This window comes from Nicotiana tabacum, chromosome 16, assembly GCF_000715075.1.
Source record: "Nicotiana tabacum cultivar K326 chromosome 16, ASM71507v2, whole genome shotgun sequence".
Taxonomy (NCBI): Eukaryota; Viridiplantae; Streptophyta; class Magnoliopsida; order Solanales; family Solanaceae; genus Nicotiana; species Nicotiana tabacum.
Genome location: NC_134095.1, coordinates 114,064,719 through 114,082,287, shown reverse-complemented (window position 1 = coordinate 114,082,287; position 17,569 = coordinate 114,064,719). Strand labels below are relative to the sequence as shown.

General features: G+C 35.4%; 2 protein-coding genes across 6 annotated transcripts; one reads left to right on the top strand and one right to left on the bottom strand.

The window, feature by feature from the left end:
* Window positions 1–1,705: 1,705 nt before the first annotated feature.
* LOC107760676 (uncharacterized) lies at window positions 1,706–10,039 on the bottom strand. Of its 5 annotated transcripts, XM_016578759.2 has the most exons (8): window positions 6,262–6,920; window positions 6,108–6,174; window positions 5,300–6,017; window positions 4,601–5,214; window positions 4,393–4,519; window positions 4,039–4,317; window positions 2,392–2,511; window positions 1,706–2,321 (listed from the first exon to the last, which is right to left on the bottom strand). In XM_016578759.2, the coding sequence occupies exons 4-8, from the start codon at window positions 4,624–4,626 to the stop codon at window positions 1,842–1,844; spliced, it is 1,032 nt and encodes a 343-aa protein (XP_016434245.2). In that variant the 5' UTR covers window positions 4,627–5,214; window positions 5,300–6,017; window positions 6,108–6,174; window positions 6,262–6,920; the 3' UTR covers window positions 1,706–1,841. The 5 variants fall into 5 exon arrangements, 3 of the variants coding, with proteins under 3 accessions (XP_016434245.2, XP_075089324.1, XP_016434246.2); XM_075233223.1 differs by lacking the exons at window positions 6,108–6,174; window positions 6,262–6,920 and adding an exon at window positions 9,873–10,034; XM_016578760.2 differs by lacking the exons at window positions 5,300–6,017; window positions 6,108–6,174; window positions 6,262–6,920 and adding an exon at window positions 9,873–10,034.
* A 3,144-nt stretch (window positions 10,040–13,183) lies between these two features.
* Window positions 13,184–15,424, top strand: LOC107760673 (aldehyde oxidase GLOX-like). Its single transcript, XM_016578757.2, has one exon. It carries the CDS (start codon window positions 13,286–13,288, stop codon window positions 15,050–15,052), a length of 1,767 nt encoding a protein of 588 aa, XP_016434243.2. The 5' UTR covers window positions 13,184–13,285; the 3' UTR covers window positions 15,053–15,424.
* The last annotated feature ends 2,145 nt before the right edge of the window (window positions 15,425–17,569 follow it).

Sequence of the window (17,569 nt, the reverse complement as noted above, 5' to 3'; positions counted from 1 at the left end):
AACCACCTATATTATCCACTAAAAAATGGATTGGATAATGAACTTTTTAAAAATGGATCAAATATGAATAAGAACTATATTATCCATTTAGAAAATGGATAACTAATTGGTCTAACTTTTACATTTGTAAAACCTCAACTTGAAGGTTCCTCAAGTTAGAGAGACTAAGAATTCTCCCAAAAATGATCATATGCAAAAAAATCATGGATAATATGGGATGGTTACCCATATTATCCGCCGGTTAACCCGTTTTTTTATCCGTATTAAATATGGGTTGGGTTGAATAATTTATCCATTTTTTATTATTCGTTTTCGACCCGAACCATATCCGACCCGAACCGCCTGTTTGCGACTCCAACCCTACATATAATTTTTTGGTTTAAAAGCTCTTTAGGTTTGAAATATTTTACTTCTTATCGCTTATGTACTTTTTAAAAATAAAATTTAATTTTTCCAAATTACTCTTCACCCCTCTTTTTTCCTTCTTCTTTCCTCCTTTGATTTCTCTATCTCTCTTCCCATCTCGCTATGTGCTTATCTCCGGATCCTGCTCGCTTCTGACTCTAAACTTTATAGAGGCTGATTAAAGCACTAATGTAAGTATGTGGATTTTAATGTAACTTTTTTTTTGGAACCCCAGGAAAACTCTCAGCCTTTATAGTCTCTGCCCTTCGGGTGTGCACTCTATGGTGAGCAATCTGTGTCCACTGGATCTTTCACTGTATAATAGCCTGCAAACCACACAGGAGATATTAACCGTACTAGGCAAGTTCCGTGCGACAGGCTCAAACCCAGAGGGGCATTGAGGTGGTTCGGACCCGCATCACCCATGTGGACAGCGCCCTCCAAATCCAACTGAGCCGTCCCTTCGGGACTTTTAATGTAACTTTATTGGGTCATAATTTGTATAAAATTTGTTTGGATCAAGATAGACAGAACAATTTGAGTTACGATAAGTCATAACCCACCCCGTCTAACTCAAAATTTTGTCTAACGACTCATTTGTTTGTTTTATAATTTGGTTAATTACAAATCTAACTATCAAACAAATTTCTTTTATTTATCGTGACTATATTAACTAATTAACCAAACCCAAAAAATTATTATTTTCAATATTTTATAAGTTTTCACTACTAAAAATCAGGTAATTTCCGACCAAATTCCGACTATTTTTAATTGGACGGATAAACAATGGTCGCAAACGCAGACCGATCGCAATTGGTCGCAAATTTTCGACCGATTTCGGTCGGAAAATATTGGCCGAAAACTTCCGACCGCAATCGGTCGATAAAATCCAATGCGCTGACTGACAATCAAACTTTATTTTCCGACCGAAGTCGGTCGGAAATTATTAAATATTTTTTTTAGTTTTCAAATTTTCGACCGAAATCGGTCGGAAAATATTATTATTTATTTATTTTTAATTTTAGTTATCCGACCAAATTCGGTCAAAACTTTTAAAAAATAATAATATTATTTAATTAAATAATTATTTATAAATTGTTAATTTATTTAAAAAATAAATATAAATTTATAATTTCCGACCGAATTCGGCCGGAAATTTTGAATTACTGAAAGAAAAAAAAAAGATATTTCCCGTCGGTTTTGCCAATTTAAACCAACACATCCTATAATGGCAACATACATTGTTGCAATTCAACCATGAAAACTCAATAAAATAACTAATAACAACCACCAACAACAATTAACTAACAACTAATAACCACAACCACAACTACTAAAGTGTTCAATAACAATATAATCATCATTCAAATAACCAACAACAAAATATTGACAAGTTCACAACTTTGTTTAACGATACACAACATTCAATGAATTTTTTATGTAGCATCATCTTCATCTTCGGTCCTAGGACCTTCATCGCCGGCAGATGGTGAAGGAGGAGGAGACCAGGGAATGGGGAAAGCACCACAAACAAGAAGATTGACCAGCTGACCTTGAAGGAGATCAAATTGTTTGTCCCTCCTTTCTAGCTGACCTTGAAGGGTATCAAAATTCTTCTTTTCTCTAGCCTTGGTCTCTTCAAGCTCTGCTGTCAGCTTTGCGATCTTCTCTTCCATAGACGATATAGCTGAACTATCAATCGCCTCGCCTTGGGCGGAAGTCCCTATACCTTGCAATCCAGCCCTGTAGCACCAAAACGATTTATCTGATAGGCCGTATGCTATCTCCTTTTTAGGACCACCGACAGTACTCAACCATATCCTCTTCTCTTCTTCGTCTGAAATGGGCGGTCGCTCGCCTTGCTCATTTAGTGGCAAGCTCTGAGTGTACTCCTCCAAATTGATCTTGTAGCGACCCTTTATTTAGAAGATAGAAAATTACTAACTATATAATATTAGAAACATTTATAGTAGTTATGAAACTTACATGTGTAGTCTCTGCCAGGTCCTCGACCCATCTAGTTAGATATGTCGGTGCCTTCTTCTTCCGGATGTGAGCCTCCATGAAGAACTCATCATGACTCAACTTCCTCCCCAATTTTTTTTCCTACAAATATAATAAACGTGTTAATGAAAACTATAGCTATACTCGTATTTTGTTGTAAAAGCAGAGTGCAATTTAAGAGATAGAAATTTTAAGTAACTAGATCCTTGAGAGAAACATAGAATAAAAAATACAACATGAAGCTGGGATTATATGGAGTCCTAGCTTCACTGAAAAAAACTTTGGTTTTTGATAGCCTAGAGCTGGTTAGTCTATATAATGTTTGGCCATACAACTCCAAGATTGTGTTCTAGATCCAATATTCTCTAATTAGTTTGTGTTGTATGTTAACCATTACTATGTTCTTTCCCCTTCTAAAATTGTGGTCTTCATAATTTTCTTCAAGATTTTAGATTTTTGTGCCGCTGAATACAAATTCCTATCAACATGAATTTGCTCATTTAAAATAAACAACATATTAAAATATGACTCTTCAACAAATTTGGAACCAGTGCTTCTCAAATTGAAAGAGAGATTTTTCATGAACATTAGCGCTTATAAACATGAAAAATACATTAAATAGAAATCTAATAATAGATAAAGCAACATCTTAAACCTAATTAAAATAAATTTCATGCTTTTTAGTGTACTGTCAAGAAACCAACACTTCGTAAATTAAGGTCTTTTCAAGGCTTGGGAACGAGAAAAGGAAAGAAGCTAAACTTTTGTAATAACCTATGTTGTAATCTGAAAAAAGCATCTAAGCTTCAATAATTATGGATGAAGATGGTTTGCTTACATTATTTAATTCTGAATTACAATACTAACTATGAAATCCGACTCCTTAAATATCAAAAACACCTCTAGATGTAGGAAACAAATATAACATCTCCAAGAGCAATCTGTAAGTAGACAATGACGAAAAAGTTCACCTACCAATTTGTGTTAAGCAACAATTCAAATGAGGAGTGTGTTACATAGTGCCAACCCAAACAACAAATATTATAATAACCTAAGTTTCTTTGCTGGTAGAAGTTTAACATAGACATGCTATTCCATGCATAATGCTCAACCATTTTGTTCTGTTTTGGAGCAGCATCGCATAAGGAAACAATTGGAAGACGTGCAATTTCCAAAGTAGGAACATATATGATGTTCTTTGTATATTTTTTCACTTATACGAATGCAATGTTAAGAAAAAAATCAATAGGTTTCAAGCCACAACAAAGAAGAGGAATAAGACGGTAAAAGACCTAATACATACATAGTTGAAGTGAGCTACCAATTGTTAGTTTATAAAACTTGTCCGTCTTCAAAAATTTAAAAGATAAAACTTGTATGATATTGTACTATATTTGTATGACAATATATATATTTCTCTAAGCAAGGAAGTTGAACAAAAACAACCTCATTTAGTATAAATATGGTAGTCACATAATTCTGTAGTTAACAAAAACAACCTCATTTAGTATAAATATTGTATGTTATGTGTGTATTTTTGAAATGCTAACTTGTCGTGATATTCCAAAATTTTGGGAGATATATAAATATACTTCGATAAAAATAGACCGAAATATTTTAAGGAATTACCAGATATCTCCTTGTATCCCCCATGCTCCTTGAACCCAGACAGTGCAAGGAGCCACCCTTCTCAGATGCTCGGGCCTTCTTTCCCTGTTCACTCTGCTTCTTGAATTTGTCGGTGGTCCAATACTTCTCCAGATCCACCCATATATGCGGTAGAACCCATGAAAGCTTCTTTTTAACCCTTCGAGCGGTGCTGAAGGAATCAGAGAGTCTCCTACGACATTTGTACTCCCAATTTTTACAAATTTTACGGTTACACTGGTCCTCCCAGGAACACTTAGTCTGCAAATAAGTAAGTAACGTTAGATGAAAATATTGTTAATATAATATTTAAATAGATAAGAATTGTATTAAAACCTTAAATTGGTTGAACATCTGTTGCACGAGACTATCTGGAAAGTCACTCCAAGTCGGATAGGGCATTAAATACAACGAGGCAAGTATATCAGTGATTATCTTTGTAACATGATTATTAGGAATAAACCTGCAACATTGCAATTATATTAAATAAATAAGAGTAGCATTCTAATTCAGCAAAAATAAAGAAGTAATAAATAAATCTTACCCATTGCCTTCAGGCCTGATGATCATCCTATGGTAATGATCATAACGCACATCATCCGAATCATCATCCTCCGATGAATCTGAAGCATGCCCAGAAGAGGGGCATCTGGCTCAGTGCTAATATCTCGAAGACGAAGTCTAGAAATGCTAGGAGATGAACTCTGTGGAGAGGGAGACGAGGTCCCTGAAGATGTCCGCGATCCACATCCCTGCACAGATCTAGACCCCTGCTCTGATCCAGACCACTGTTGCGATCCGGCTGTTTGAAATCTAAATGGATGCGATCCGGCTGGAGATGAAGCAAATGGAGCAGACGACGGGCGTATCACATGGCCCTGTGACTGGTGACTCGATGCACCCATGTAACTATTGGTAGGATCATTAGGAGGAAGTGGAGTATAGCCCTGTGGCGGAGAATTGTGATAATACTGCTGGACGGGCGAATGGTGGGTAGTATAATGAGTAGATGGATGTGGTGGAATAGATCTGTGCCTAGAAGATTGATGCCGACCATCGGCACCAGAGGGATGAAAGTGTGGAGTGGAAGGAAGCGAGGGTGTAGCACCATTATCATGATCAGTAGACCTTTTATCCTTCTTAGACCTACCTCGACCCCTGCCGGCCATTTGCATAAATTAAAGAAAATGTTAGAATTGAGAATATAAATCTATATAAGTTAAGAACGCTTGAAAATACTGACATGCTAGTCGTCTTCGTCGACGTATCCTTCCTCGTCTGAAAATCCTTCCTCTTCACTTATTTCATTTTCATTAGGTGATTCTTCATCCTCATTTTCTATGATTGTTATTTCCTCCATATCAACTTCTTCTAATATGCGTTGAGGATGCTCTAAGTTCTATCCGATCATCTACCATTTAGTTAACACTTGAGGTATCGTTTTGGTAAGCAACATCTAGTACATTCTCAACTTCCACCCTGCCAACAGGCTTTGTTTTGATTACAACCAACCAATCAGCCTTATCCCTCCGCAATAGATATGGAGCATAGTATACTTGCCTAACTCTTTCTGCAATTATAAAAGGATCATAGCGATCATACTCCCTATTTTTATTAACCTCAATTATGTTGTACTGCGAGTGTACATTTGTACCTCTTCTAGGTGTTGGGTCAAACCACTTGCATCGGAAAAGTATGATCTTCTTATATGGCCAACCTGAATATGACAATTCTAGAATCTCTTTGATCACACCATAATAATCATTTTCCCCATCCTGGTTGCCTTCACCGCCTTTGACACACACCCCACTGTTATTGCTTTTTTTTTTATACTTGGAGCATTCCTCGGTGTAAAATTTGTAACCATTCATACAATACTTAAACATTGTCGTAATCGTAGGTGCAGGTCCCCAAGATATGTCTTGCAAAAAATTATTAACACCGTTGTTTGGATTATTGACCTACATGTAGCATTAAATAAATCACAAGTGAGTAAGTATATTCACAAGTATGTATAATCACATGTGAGAAAGTATGTAAGATGCACTTACACACTCTTTAAACCATGCCTCAAATGTAGAATATACAGCACCATGACCAAATTGACTCACGAAATCACTGAGCGACACGTTAAAAATTATTTGTTAGTTGCATCAACCAAATTAAATAGTAGTCCGTGTAAATTAATCTTACGTCAACACTTACTTAAGAAAGGGTTGAACTTCTGGAAAATTTAGCAACACATGATTTGAAGCTGATTTGTCTCCATACTAGTTAGGCCCCTTTGTGCTCGATCTTTAAAACCTCGTCCTGGTTGATTGAATATGGACATTGGTGGATATAATGGATCAATCTCAATTACCACATTGTGTTGATTGGGCCTATTTCTAGCATATGACACATGACTGTCAAAGTAGTAAGAACAAAAATGGGCAGTTTGCTTTGCAAGATAGGCTTCGCATATGGATCCTTCAATCCTATTCCTCTGTTTAACAAATCGTTTACACTTGCCGATAGTCCTGCACATTGTCATATTAGACGATAACATTAAAGAAAATTACAAGAATAAATCAAGGTTTGATCATTACCTCTTGAATGGATACATCCACCTACATTGAACTGGGCCTCCAAGTCACACCTTGTGTACAAGGTGAATTGGCAGGTGTTCCATCACATCGAAGAAACCACATGGAAAAATCCTCTCCAGCTTATTACTGATAACAGGAATGTCCTGGTTCATTTGAAATAGGTTTTCTTCCCTTAATGTGGTAGAACATAAGTCTTTGAAGAACAAACTTATCTCTGTGATGAATTTCCATATATTTTCAGGCAATCCACAAAATGCAATAGGGACTAAGGTTTCCATGAATATATGACAGTCATGACTTTTCATATGAGTCAGCTTTGCCTCAACCATATTGACACGTTTTCCCATGTTCGATGCATAGCCCTCGGGCATCTTTAGGTTTGTAACACACTCACAAATCTGTCGTCTTTGTTCCAAAGTGAATGTGTAGCTGGCCTTGGGCTTGAACACCTTACCATTATTCCCATACTGCAAATGTAACTCAAGTCGCCTGCAATATTCTTGTAAGTCCAGTCTAGCCTTCGGGTTATCTTTTGTCTTATTCTTATCATCCATCACTGTGTTGAACAAATTGTCAAAATAGTTCTTCTCAATATGCATGACATTGAGATTATGTCGGAGAAGATTATCCTTCCAATATGTCAACTCCCAAAATATGCTCTGCTTTGTCCAGTTATGAGTAACACCATATCCAGGAAATCTAGAAGGTGGGGCCTCGGTAACTTTAGTGAAGTTCTGAACCCTCTCCCAAATTTCCTCACCGGAATAAATTAGAGGTGGCAAATCATGTTCAACTGTATTCTTTTTGAATGCGTTCTTCATCCTTCTGAACTCATGATCAACCGGCAAGAACTGACGATGACAATCAAACCATGGCTGCTTTCGGCCGTGTTTTAAAGTGAACGCTTTACCATTTTCTATACAGTAAGAACATGCTAACTTTCCGGCAGTCATCCACCCAGACAACATTCCATGCACAGGAAAATCATTAATGGTCCACATTAAGTTAGCACGCAAGTTGAAATTTTGCTTAGTTGATATATCATATGTCTCAACTCCATCATACCACAATTGTTTAAGCTCATCAATTAAAGGTTTCAAATATACATCAATCAAACCCTTTGGATTGTGGGGACCGGGAATAACATAATTTAGAAATATATATGGACTAGTCATACACATTTCAGGCGGAATATTATACGGAGTAATAAAGACCAGCCAGCATGAATATGGTGTTGCAGAAATAGAAAATGGCGTGAAACCATCAGCACACAAACCCAATCGAACATTCCTCGGTTCACTAGCATAATCCGGATACGTCCTATCAAAATGCTTCCAAGCTTCCCCATCTGAAGGATGGCACATAACATTGGGCAACCTTCTATTTTCATAGTGCCATCTCATATAAGGAGCAGAACTCATCGATGCATACAACCTCTTTAATCTAGGAATAAGAGGTAAGTAATGCATCGACTTCACAGCAGCATTCTTCCCGCTGAAAAGCCATTTAAAACGAGTTTTTTCACAAAATTTACAACTTTCTAAATCTGCATCACCTTTATAATACAACATGCAACCATCTTCACAACAATCAATTCTCATAGACGAGAGTCCTAACTTAGAAACCAATCTTTTAGCCTTATAGAAATCTTCAGGTATGTTGAAATCTGGGTCAACTAGTTCACTCATAAGGCCAATGAAAGAATCCATTCCTGCTTGAGAAATATTGGTATCTGATTTGATACTTAATAATCTAACCGCAATAGACAATTGAGAGTGCATACTCCCTTGTTTTAGTGGACGACTAGCAGCCTCTAACTGTTCATAAAAATATTTTGCTTCTTCATTAGGAGGTTGTTCAACACTTTCGTTGGTTTCAAAATCGAAGTGCATCCCTAGAGCATCCGCAACCATTTCATGGTATCTCGGATGTTGAACATTATTCCCCACCAACCTACTACTTTGACCAACTACATTATGAAATACACCATCAGTACCATCAATCTCTCTATGACTAGTCCACACAAAATAATTATCCTTAAACCCTTTTTGATAAAGATGAGTCTTAACATCCTCTGGTCCAAAATAATGCAAACACTTGCACCTCACACAAGGACACCTATTCAACCCTCCAATCCGAAACGGTTCAAGTGACATTGCATGCGTAATAAATTCCTCAACCCCTTCTATAAATTCCTCCCTCAAAAAACGACGATTACGATAATTCCTATTATACATCCAACTACGATAATCCATCTACATAAAGAACGAATAAATTACATGTTATATTGATCATAATTCAAATTAATGGTGCAGACAAACAATTAAACAGAAGACAAACACTTTATTTGGTTGGAATATTACATGTCTTTCAACAAAACAATGATAGTTGACACTTGAAAGCAACACAACTTGTATGAGAACGACACAATTAAGCAAATACAAGCAGAACAGAGAAAGAAAAAAGTAAATATGAATTTGTTATTAACACAAGGGTAGTAAGATATGAATTTGTTATTAACACAAGAGTAGTAAGATATGAATTTGTTTATTTGACAGAACACCGTAATACTAAACTACATATCCATTCAATCAAAATTCTATCCAAATTACACTAACAGACCTTATTTTATTACTTGAACATCAATTTACAATCAATTAATATTAAAAAAAAGAACCTAAGTAATTAACTCCCAGCATAGCTAAATAACCATCAAAAGAAACACAATCGTTGCCAAAAAATAGCGCATTTGTTTGCAATGCTCTAATTCTATCAATCAATTAAGACCTTATTTGAAATTAATCTTCATGGACTATCTAGGTCCTCATCATAACACTCAATTGTAAGTGGTCAAGCATATTTTCCAAGTTGGGTAAATCAGTTAGCTAATACTCTAGTGCAAGTTCTTAAGCATATTTCCTATGTGGGAAACAGTGAGACGAAACATACATAAACAACAGATCAAAATTTTATTTCAAAAAATAATGAGCAAATGAGCATGTACAAATGACAATGTACTAGGCACCATTACAAAATATAGAAAGAAAGGATCGAACTTTGTAGAGACCTCAATCCTAGCTAGTTCGTAAAAGAGAATTCAGAATAACAAGAGGCTCCGTAAAAGATCTAACTAGGGTTCCGTTTTTCTCTAGACTGAAACGGCCTAAAACAGATCCGAAAAATGCATCTCTAAAATAGTTAGAGAGGTGGAAGAAAAAAAAAACTTACCGGAGATGGAGAGGAGCCTGAGTACCTACGCTGGCCGCTTGGATTTTCGACGACGATGACGATGGCCGCTTGGATGAGTGCCGACGATGATGGTGAAGCCTGTGATTAGCGGCAGAAGCAGAGAGGCGGAGAACGAAAGAGAAAGGAAAATTGTTAAGTTAGGGCTTTTTGCCTGACATTCCATTACTAAAACAAACTTATTTTTTAAAATAATTGTAAAACTTAATGATTAAATTCTAAAACAATTCTCTCACTTATAAATATTATATTGTATAACAAAAATCATAATGCACAATTAATAAAATTCTAACTAACAGATTAGCATGAATCAATATCAAATTTATAATTATTTAGAATCTAACACATAATTATATAAATCAAAATTAATGACCCATAATTTTCAATTTATAAGCTAATTAATTATTAATGATACACTAATATTACTTAACGATACCACTAATAAACCTCCACTTACTTTAATTATCAAACTAAAGATAAACAATCAAAAACATTTCTCACAAATATCATTAATACACTTCCATTTAGTGTATAATTATCAATGTATTGGCTAATCAATCACTAACGTTACTTATATAAGGATACCACTAGTTCATTGATAGTTAACGTTACTTAAGGATACCATTAATGCAGTTCTACTTACAGTAATTATCAATTTAAGATGTGTGTGTATATATATACACTAAGTGTATATTATATAAGCGATATTCGATATAACATTAGCTATAGTAAGATGTATATATATATACTAAGTGTATATTATATAAGCGATATTTGATATAACATTAGTTATATTAAGATGTGTATGTATATATATATATATATATATATATACACTATACTATACATTTAGGTAGTGTAATTATGAATTTAGAATAAATCATCGGCAAATCCACTTATGCTTATTGTAATTATCAATTTATATAAGCTAATTATCACTAATACACTTCTACGTAATAAAATTATCAATTTACGGTCGAATCAAACCTAACATTACTTAAGGATACTACTAAAGGACTTATACTTAGTGTAATGTCAATCTATAAGCTAATTACAACTAATGCACTTACTAATTACTATAAGCGACAGAAAAAAGTCCGTCGGTACTGCTGCGTCGGTAAACAACTGTTTTTAGTAGAGTGTATAGTATATATAGTATAGTATAGCATATATATATATATATATATAGTATATCGAATATAGCTTATAATTATCAATGTATAGGCTAATGAATCACTAGCGTTACTTCAGAATAACACTAATATTACTTAACAATACTACTAATAAACCTCCACTTAATTTAATTATCAAACTAAAGATAAATAATCACAAACATTTCTCACAAATATCATTAATACACTTCTATTTAGTGTATAATTATCAATGTATCGGCTAATCAATCACTAACGTTACTTATATAAGGATACCACTAGTTCATTGATTGTTAACGTTACTTAAGGATACCATTAATGCAGTTCTACTTACAGTAATTATCAATTTAAGATGTGTGTGTATATATATACACTAAGTGTATATTATATAAGCGATATTCGATATAACATTAGCTATAGTAAGATGTATATATTGATATAACATTAGCTATATTAAGATGTGTGTGTGTATATATATATATATATATACACACACACACACACTATACATTTAGGTAGTGTGATTACGAATTTAGAATAAATCATCGGTAAATCCACTTATGCTTATTGTAATTATCAATTTATATAAGCTAATTGTCACTAATACACTTCTACGTAATAAAATTATCAATTTACGGTCGAATCAAACCTAACATTACTTAAGGATACTACTAAAGGACTTATACTTAGTGTAATGTCAATCTATAAGCTAATTACAACTAATACACTTACTAATTACTATAAGCGACAGAAAAAAGTCTGTCGGTACTGCTGCGTCGGTAAAGAGAGTTTACTAATTACTATAAGCTATATTCTATATAACATTAGTTATATTAAGGATACTACTATATCACTAACACACTTCTACGTAATATAATTATCAATTTACGGTCGAATCAAACCTAACATTACTTAAGGATACTACTATATCAAATATATATATAGTATATCGAATATATATATATATATATATATATATATATATATAGTATATCGAATATAGCTTATAATTATCAATGTATAGGCTAATGAATCACTAGCGTTACTTCAATATAATTAAATTTATATATAAGCATTTTCCCAACCGAATTCGGTTGGAAATATTCAATTATAATTTTTTCGGTTGGCTAATTAAATATATAAAAAAAATTCAAAGTTTTCGACCGAATTCGGTCGGAAACTTGGAAATATTTTAATAAATAATTATTTATGTACAATGCTGACCAAATATTTGACCACTTTTTGACCGAATTCGGTCGGAAATATTGAGTTATAATTATTTCGGTTTTTTGTCTTGCGCGGGAAACAAAAAATTCAGAAAGCAATTTGGAAATTTTTTAATAAATAATTATTTTTTACATTATATACAAGGTTGACCAAAAATTTGACCAGTTCCCGATCGAATTCGGTCGGAAATTTGGAAATATTTTAATAAATAATTATTTTTACATTATATACAAGTTTGAGCAAATATTTGACAAATTTTCCGATCGAAATCGGTCGGAAAGTTTATTTTTTTTTTGCTGTCAGTCACTTTTGTTGTCTTTTGCGACCAAATAATCTTATTTTCGACCGATTTCGGTCGGAAATTCTTGGACGGAAATCACCTGATTTCTAGTAGTGTTTCTTATATATCAATTTGGTTTATTAATTGCCCCAACTGGCTAATCTTTTGATGAGCTAACTATGGTTATATCCAAATTAACATCTAGTTACCTTATATAAGCGAGGTTGTATAGCATATCTATTTACATAATCTGTCAGTAAAACATAAACTCTATGTAGACAATGGTCATGTCTCTCCTCGGGGAACAAACTTTAACCACCAAAAAAGGAAATTGAACACCGATGATGAATATGTAACAAAATTGTATGAGCCAAACATTAACGGGGAAAAATAAATAAAAGAGAAACGATTTTTTGGGGGGCTATCTCTCCATCTATTTAGTTGCTGAATTAATTAAATAATTAATATCAATTAAAGGAAAATGGATGAAACAGAAAATATTTATGAAATTTAAAGAAAAGGAAAGAGAAACGAACTTTTTTCAAAGAAAGACCTTGTAGTATAAGAACTTTCTTAGCGACTATTCCTCCATTTATTTAGTAACTGAAATTATTCGCGATACATCTGCTGATGAATATACTGCCAACTTTAATTTGCGTTCTTTCTTCATACTATCATTACACCATCATCCTAATTGTTTCTTCCATTTTTTAATCACAAAATAAACCAATAATTCAATGGCATTGATCAAGATTCAATCTTTTTGTTTGCTCTTCACAATCTTGATTCTTTTCTCCCTTTTCCCTTCACCATCATCATCGTTATCTCACCATCATAGCCGCCGCCAAAAACAGCGCCGCCATAGCCAAAGTTCACAGCAGCTTCCCACTATTTTTCGTCCATCTTTTTTCACATCAACTGAAAGTGGCGGTGAATGGGTTACTTTACAAGAATCAATCGGCGTCTCCGCCATGCACATGCAACTTCTCTACAACAACAAAGTCGTCATCTTTGACCGAACCGACTTCGGCCCTTCTAATCTCTCCCTTCCCGACGGCAAATGCCGCTATAACGACGAGGCCCTTGACGTTGACTGCACTGCTCATTCTCTCCTTTACGACGTTTCATCAAACACTTTTCGTCCTCTTATGGTTCAAACTGACGTTTGGTGTTCATCCGGCGCCGTTAATTCTGACGGCACACTTATTCAAACCGGTGGATATCATGCCGGCGACCACAAAATACGTTTATTTTCACCGTGTGATGATGTTGACGACTGTGATTGGACTGAATTACCGCAGAATTTAACTGTCCAAAGATGGTATGCTTCTGATCATATATTACCAGATGGACGTGTGATTATTGTTGGTGGAAGAAGAGCTTTTAGCTACGAATTTTTTCCCAAGAATGTGAATAATAATGATGGTGTTTTTTATTTACAATTCTTGAAGGAAACTACTGACTTTAAAGAAGAAAACAATCTTTATCCATTCTTGTACATTTTACCCGACGGGAATCTTTATATGTTTGCAAACCAAAGGTCTGTAGTATTGGATTATGTGAATAATAGGATTGTGAAGGAGTTTCCGGTGATTCCCGGTGAAAAAAGGAGTTATCCGGCAACTGGGTCGTCGGTAATGCTGCCGTTACGTTTAAGTGCCGGCGACTCAGCTCAGAATCCGGTGGTGGAGGTGATGATTTGCGGCGGCGCGTCGGGTGGCGCTTATATTAAAGCGCAGAAGGGTGTGTTCGTGCGGGCTTCGAGCACGTGTGGGCGGATGAGGCTGACAGATCCAGATCCTAAATGGGTCATGGAGGATATGCCTATGGGTCGGGTCATGCCCGATATGCTGTTGTTACCCACTGGAGATGTGATCATACTGAATGGGGCATCAAAAGGAACAGCCGGGTGGGAGAATGCATTTGACCCGGTACTGAACCCGGTTCTTTACAGCCCAAACGAACCCGACCCGAGTAAGAGATTCAGTGTTCTCAACCCTAGTACAATTCCAAGAATGTACCACTCATCAGTTACCTTATTGCCAGATGGCAGAATATTAGTAGGTGGAAGTAATCCACACGTAAGGTACAACTTCACAGGCGTAAGGTACCCTACAGAGTTGAGCTTAGAAGCATTTTCACCACCCTATTTAGCCCCACAAAACTCTCATCTACGCCCTTCAATCCTAGCCGTTGAGGGACAAATCAGTGGTTTCCTATCGTATGGTCAGCAATTCTCCATCACCTTCACGTTGGGGTTTTACCAGCCTGAGGAAGAGCTCATGGTAAGCATGATTGCACCCTCATTTACTACACACTCATTCGGGATGAATCAGAGGTTACTGGTTTTGGACATATTGGAAATTGAACAGCTCTCTATGTTTGCGTATAAAGTTACGGTGGTTGCACCTCCATCGCGTAATATTGCACCTCCTGGATATTATATGATTTTTGTTGTTCATCAAAATGTTCCTGGTCAATGTGTTTGGGTAAGGATACAGTGACCACTGTAGAAATGTGAATTTTGCTAGGTGCGGCTTATTTTTTGGTAGGCAGTTGGAATAAAATTTTTGGGATAGTTGAAAAAGAGAAAAAGTGATTGTGTGCAGTGGTAAGTTTTATTCAGTGGAATGGCTGAACGTTTCTGCTCTTATTCCTTGTATTATATTTTGGTCTTTTTATGTGAAAATTGGTACGGAAATGGGTGACCAGTAGAATTTTGGATAACGGAGAAATGTGGAGGATGAGGAATGCAAAAATGACAGTAAATTCGAGCAAGCAGCTTATATTGAGGTTACAAAAACAACATCTTTTGGCATCTAGCTCCTCTTCTTCTCAATGTATTTGCAGCTTCATTTCGTCCTCGAGCAAAGGAAACAAATAATATAGGTAAATACTTTTAAGCAAAATCATGAAAACTTTAGGCAGAAAATTCAACTAAGACCAACTCACAAATGTAACCACTTTTAACCATACTCATGTTCACCTATTAATAAGTTATTATCTAATTCCAAGTGTGTATTATGATGAGGGATGACCACAGTATATATCGTATTGAATAAGGAAGGACATAGATAGAAAACTCTCACTTTTAACAAAGAAGTACCTCATGTTATAAGAAATTATCATAAGCTTGACTATGATGTGATTCTTTACTAATGTCGGAGACTTCATGCGGGGATCATGTAAAACTTTACTAGGCTTTAATGTTTGCCATCGGATAACATTCAATGAAGAATATTCCCTGACGTTAAATATGCAGCCGTTGCAGAGAATATTTGCATTGATGCTTGCCGTTACATATTCACCAATACCCCTATATAGTCATTTAAGAGAGGCTTGATCCTATGATCTTGTTTCCCTAAGTATAACTATAAATAGTAGGCTCAACAACTATTGTAAGAGAGGGAATTCTTGGTAAAACTTATGTTATATTCCATTCTCAAGCTCAATAAAGTAACTTTATTTGCTCTTTTATACTATTCTTATTTCTGTCCCTGGAGGTACTCGGAATCAAGCTTGTCATTTCTCTCGATTTTAACTGCTAAGTCTTATTTTTAATCTTGTTTATTTATGATTTTTGGATCAAATCAGTTTACTTGTCTATAAACCACGTAACAAATTCAATTGCCATTTTACGGGTAAACAGTTTGGCACCCCCTTAGGGCTTAGATAATTGCATAATTGATTCAATCCTTGCATTTATTGCTAACTTGTTTGATTCTTTGTTCCTTAGCAAAAAAATCAAAAATGGCAGCTAACAATGTCAACATCGCACATAACGTTGAGGGACATGAAAATCTACCTCAACCTGAGGATTCAATCAGCGACACACGCAATAAGGGGGATGAGGCAACCCTGGTCCGTGGAAGACAGTACCCCCGACATATACAAAAACCAACTCCTGATGACGCAGAACGCGAACAAGTTACGAAAACAGTAAGGATCCTAAGAGAGCAACATAAAGCCATCATGGACCACCTCTCAAGGAAGGAATATGTCATGACGGAATTGAAGCAAGCGTTGTTAGGCGCTTGCACAATGCAAACGGAAGGGGTCCGTCTCCTCCCGACATTCCTGCAAAATCAAACTGCTAAAAGAGTTGATAATAATACTCCGAGAGGTGAGGTCAGCTTCGACATTGCTGGAGGGATCGAAAGCGGATCTGGTAACAATAATAGTAATGATCCCTTCAAAATCGAGCTCATGAGATTTATGAGGGAAATGAACGAACGGATGGATCAGAACACGAAAGAGTTTCACGCCCAAATAGATCAGATTTCGCACCACTAGTTTTGAAGGGCCCATATTTGAAACTATATACTTAGTTGTCGTTTAAACCGAGCGCAGTACCAGAGTTAATTTGTACGAGATTTATATCATGGCAATCAAAGTTGTAGAAATGTGTCGGGCTTTAAAAATTGAAGTGGAGTATATTACCGCTATTGAAGCTAGCAAAAAGATGATATGGTTGAAGCACTTCCTTCAAAAGTTTGACTTGCATTAAAAAGAGTATGTCGTCTATTCCGGCGACCAAAGTGTAATAGACTTGAACAAAAATATTATGTATTATGCAAGAAAGAAGCATATTAATGTGAGATATTATTGGATTCTTCAAATGTAGATGGCGGATCAATGCAGATCGATAAGATCGTTACAAGTGAGGATCCTTCAGATATACTAATCAAGGTAGTACAAGAGACAAATTTGAGTTATGTAAAAAACTTATTGGGATGTACTATGCCTAGAAGTCTGGTATAACCTCCTTCAGATGAATGAAGTCCTAGAGGGGGAGATTATGAGGTCCATCACATATAGGCATGTGCCAATGAAAACAAGACTTGGCTGAAAATCTATTTTTGGAGTCAAAGAAAAAATTTGATTGGAGGAGAATCATATATCCACCCGTAGTAATGTTGGAGCCACCTTTTGTTTCTCTTATAAATGGAGAGTCATTCTTCCATTTGAAAATACACCAAATACAGAGAGCTAAGCAATTAATCAGAGACAAAGTGTAATAG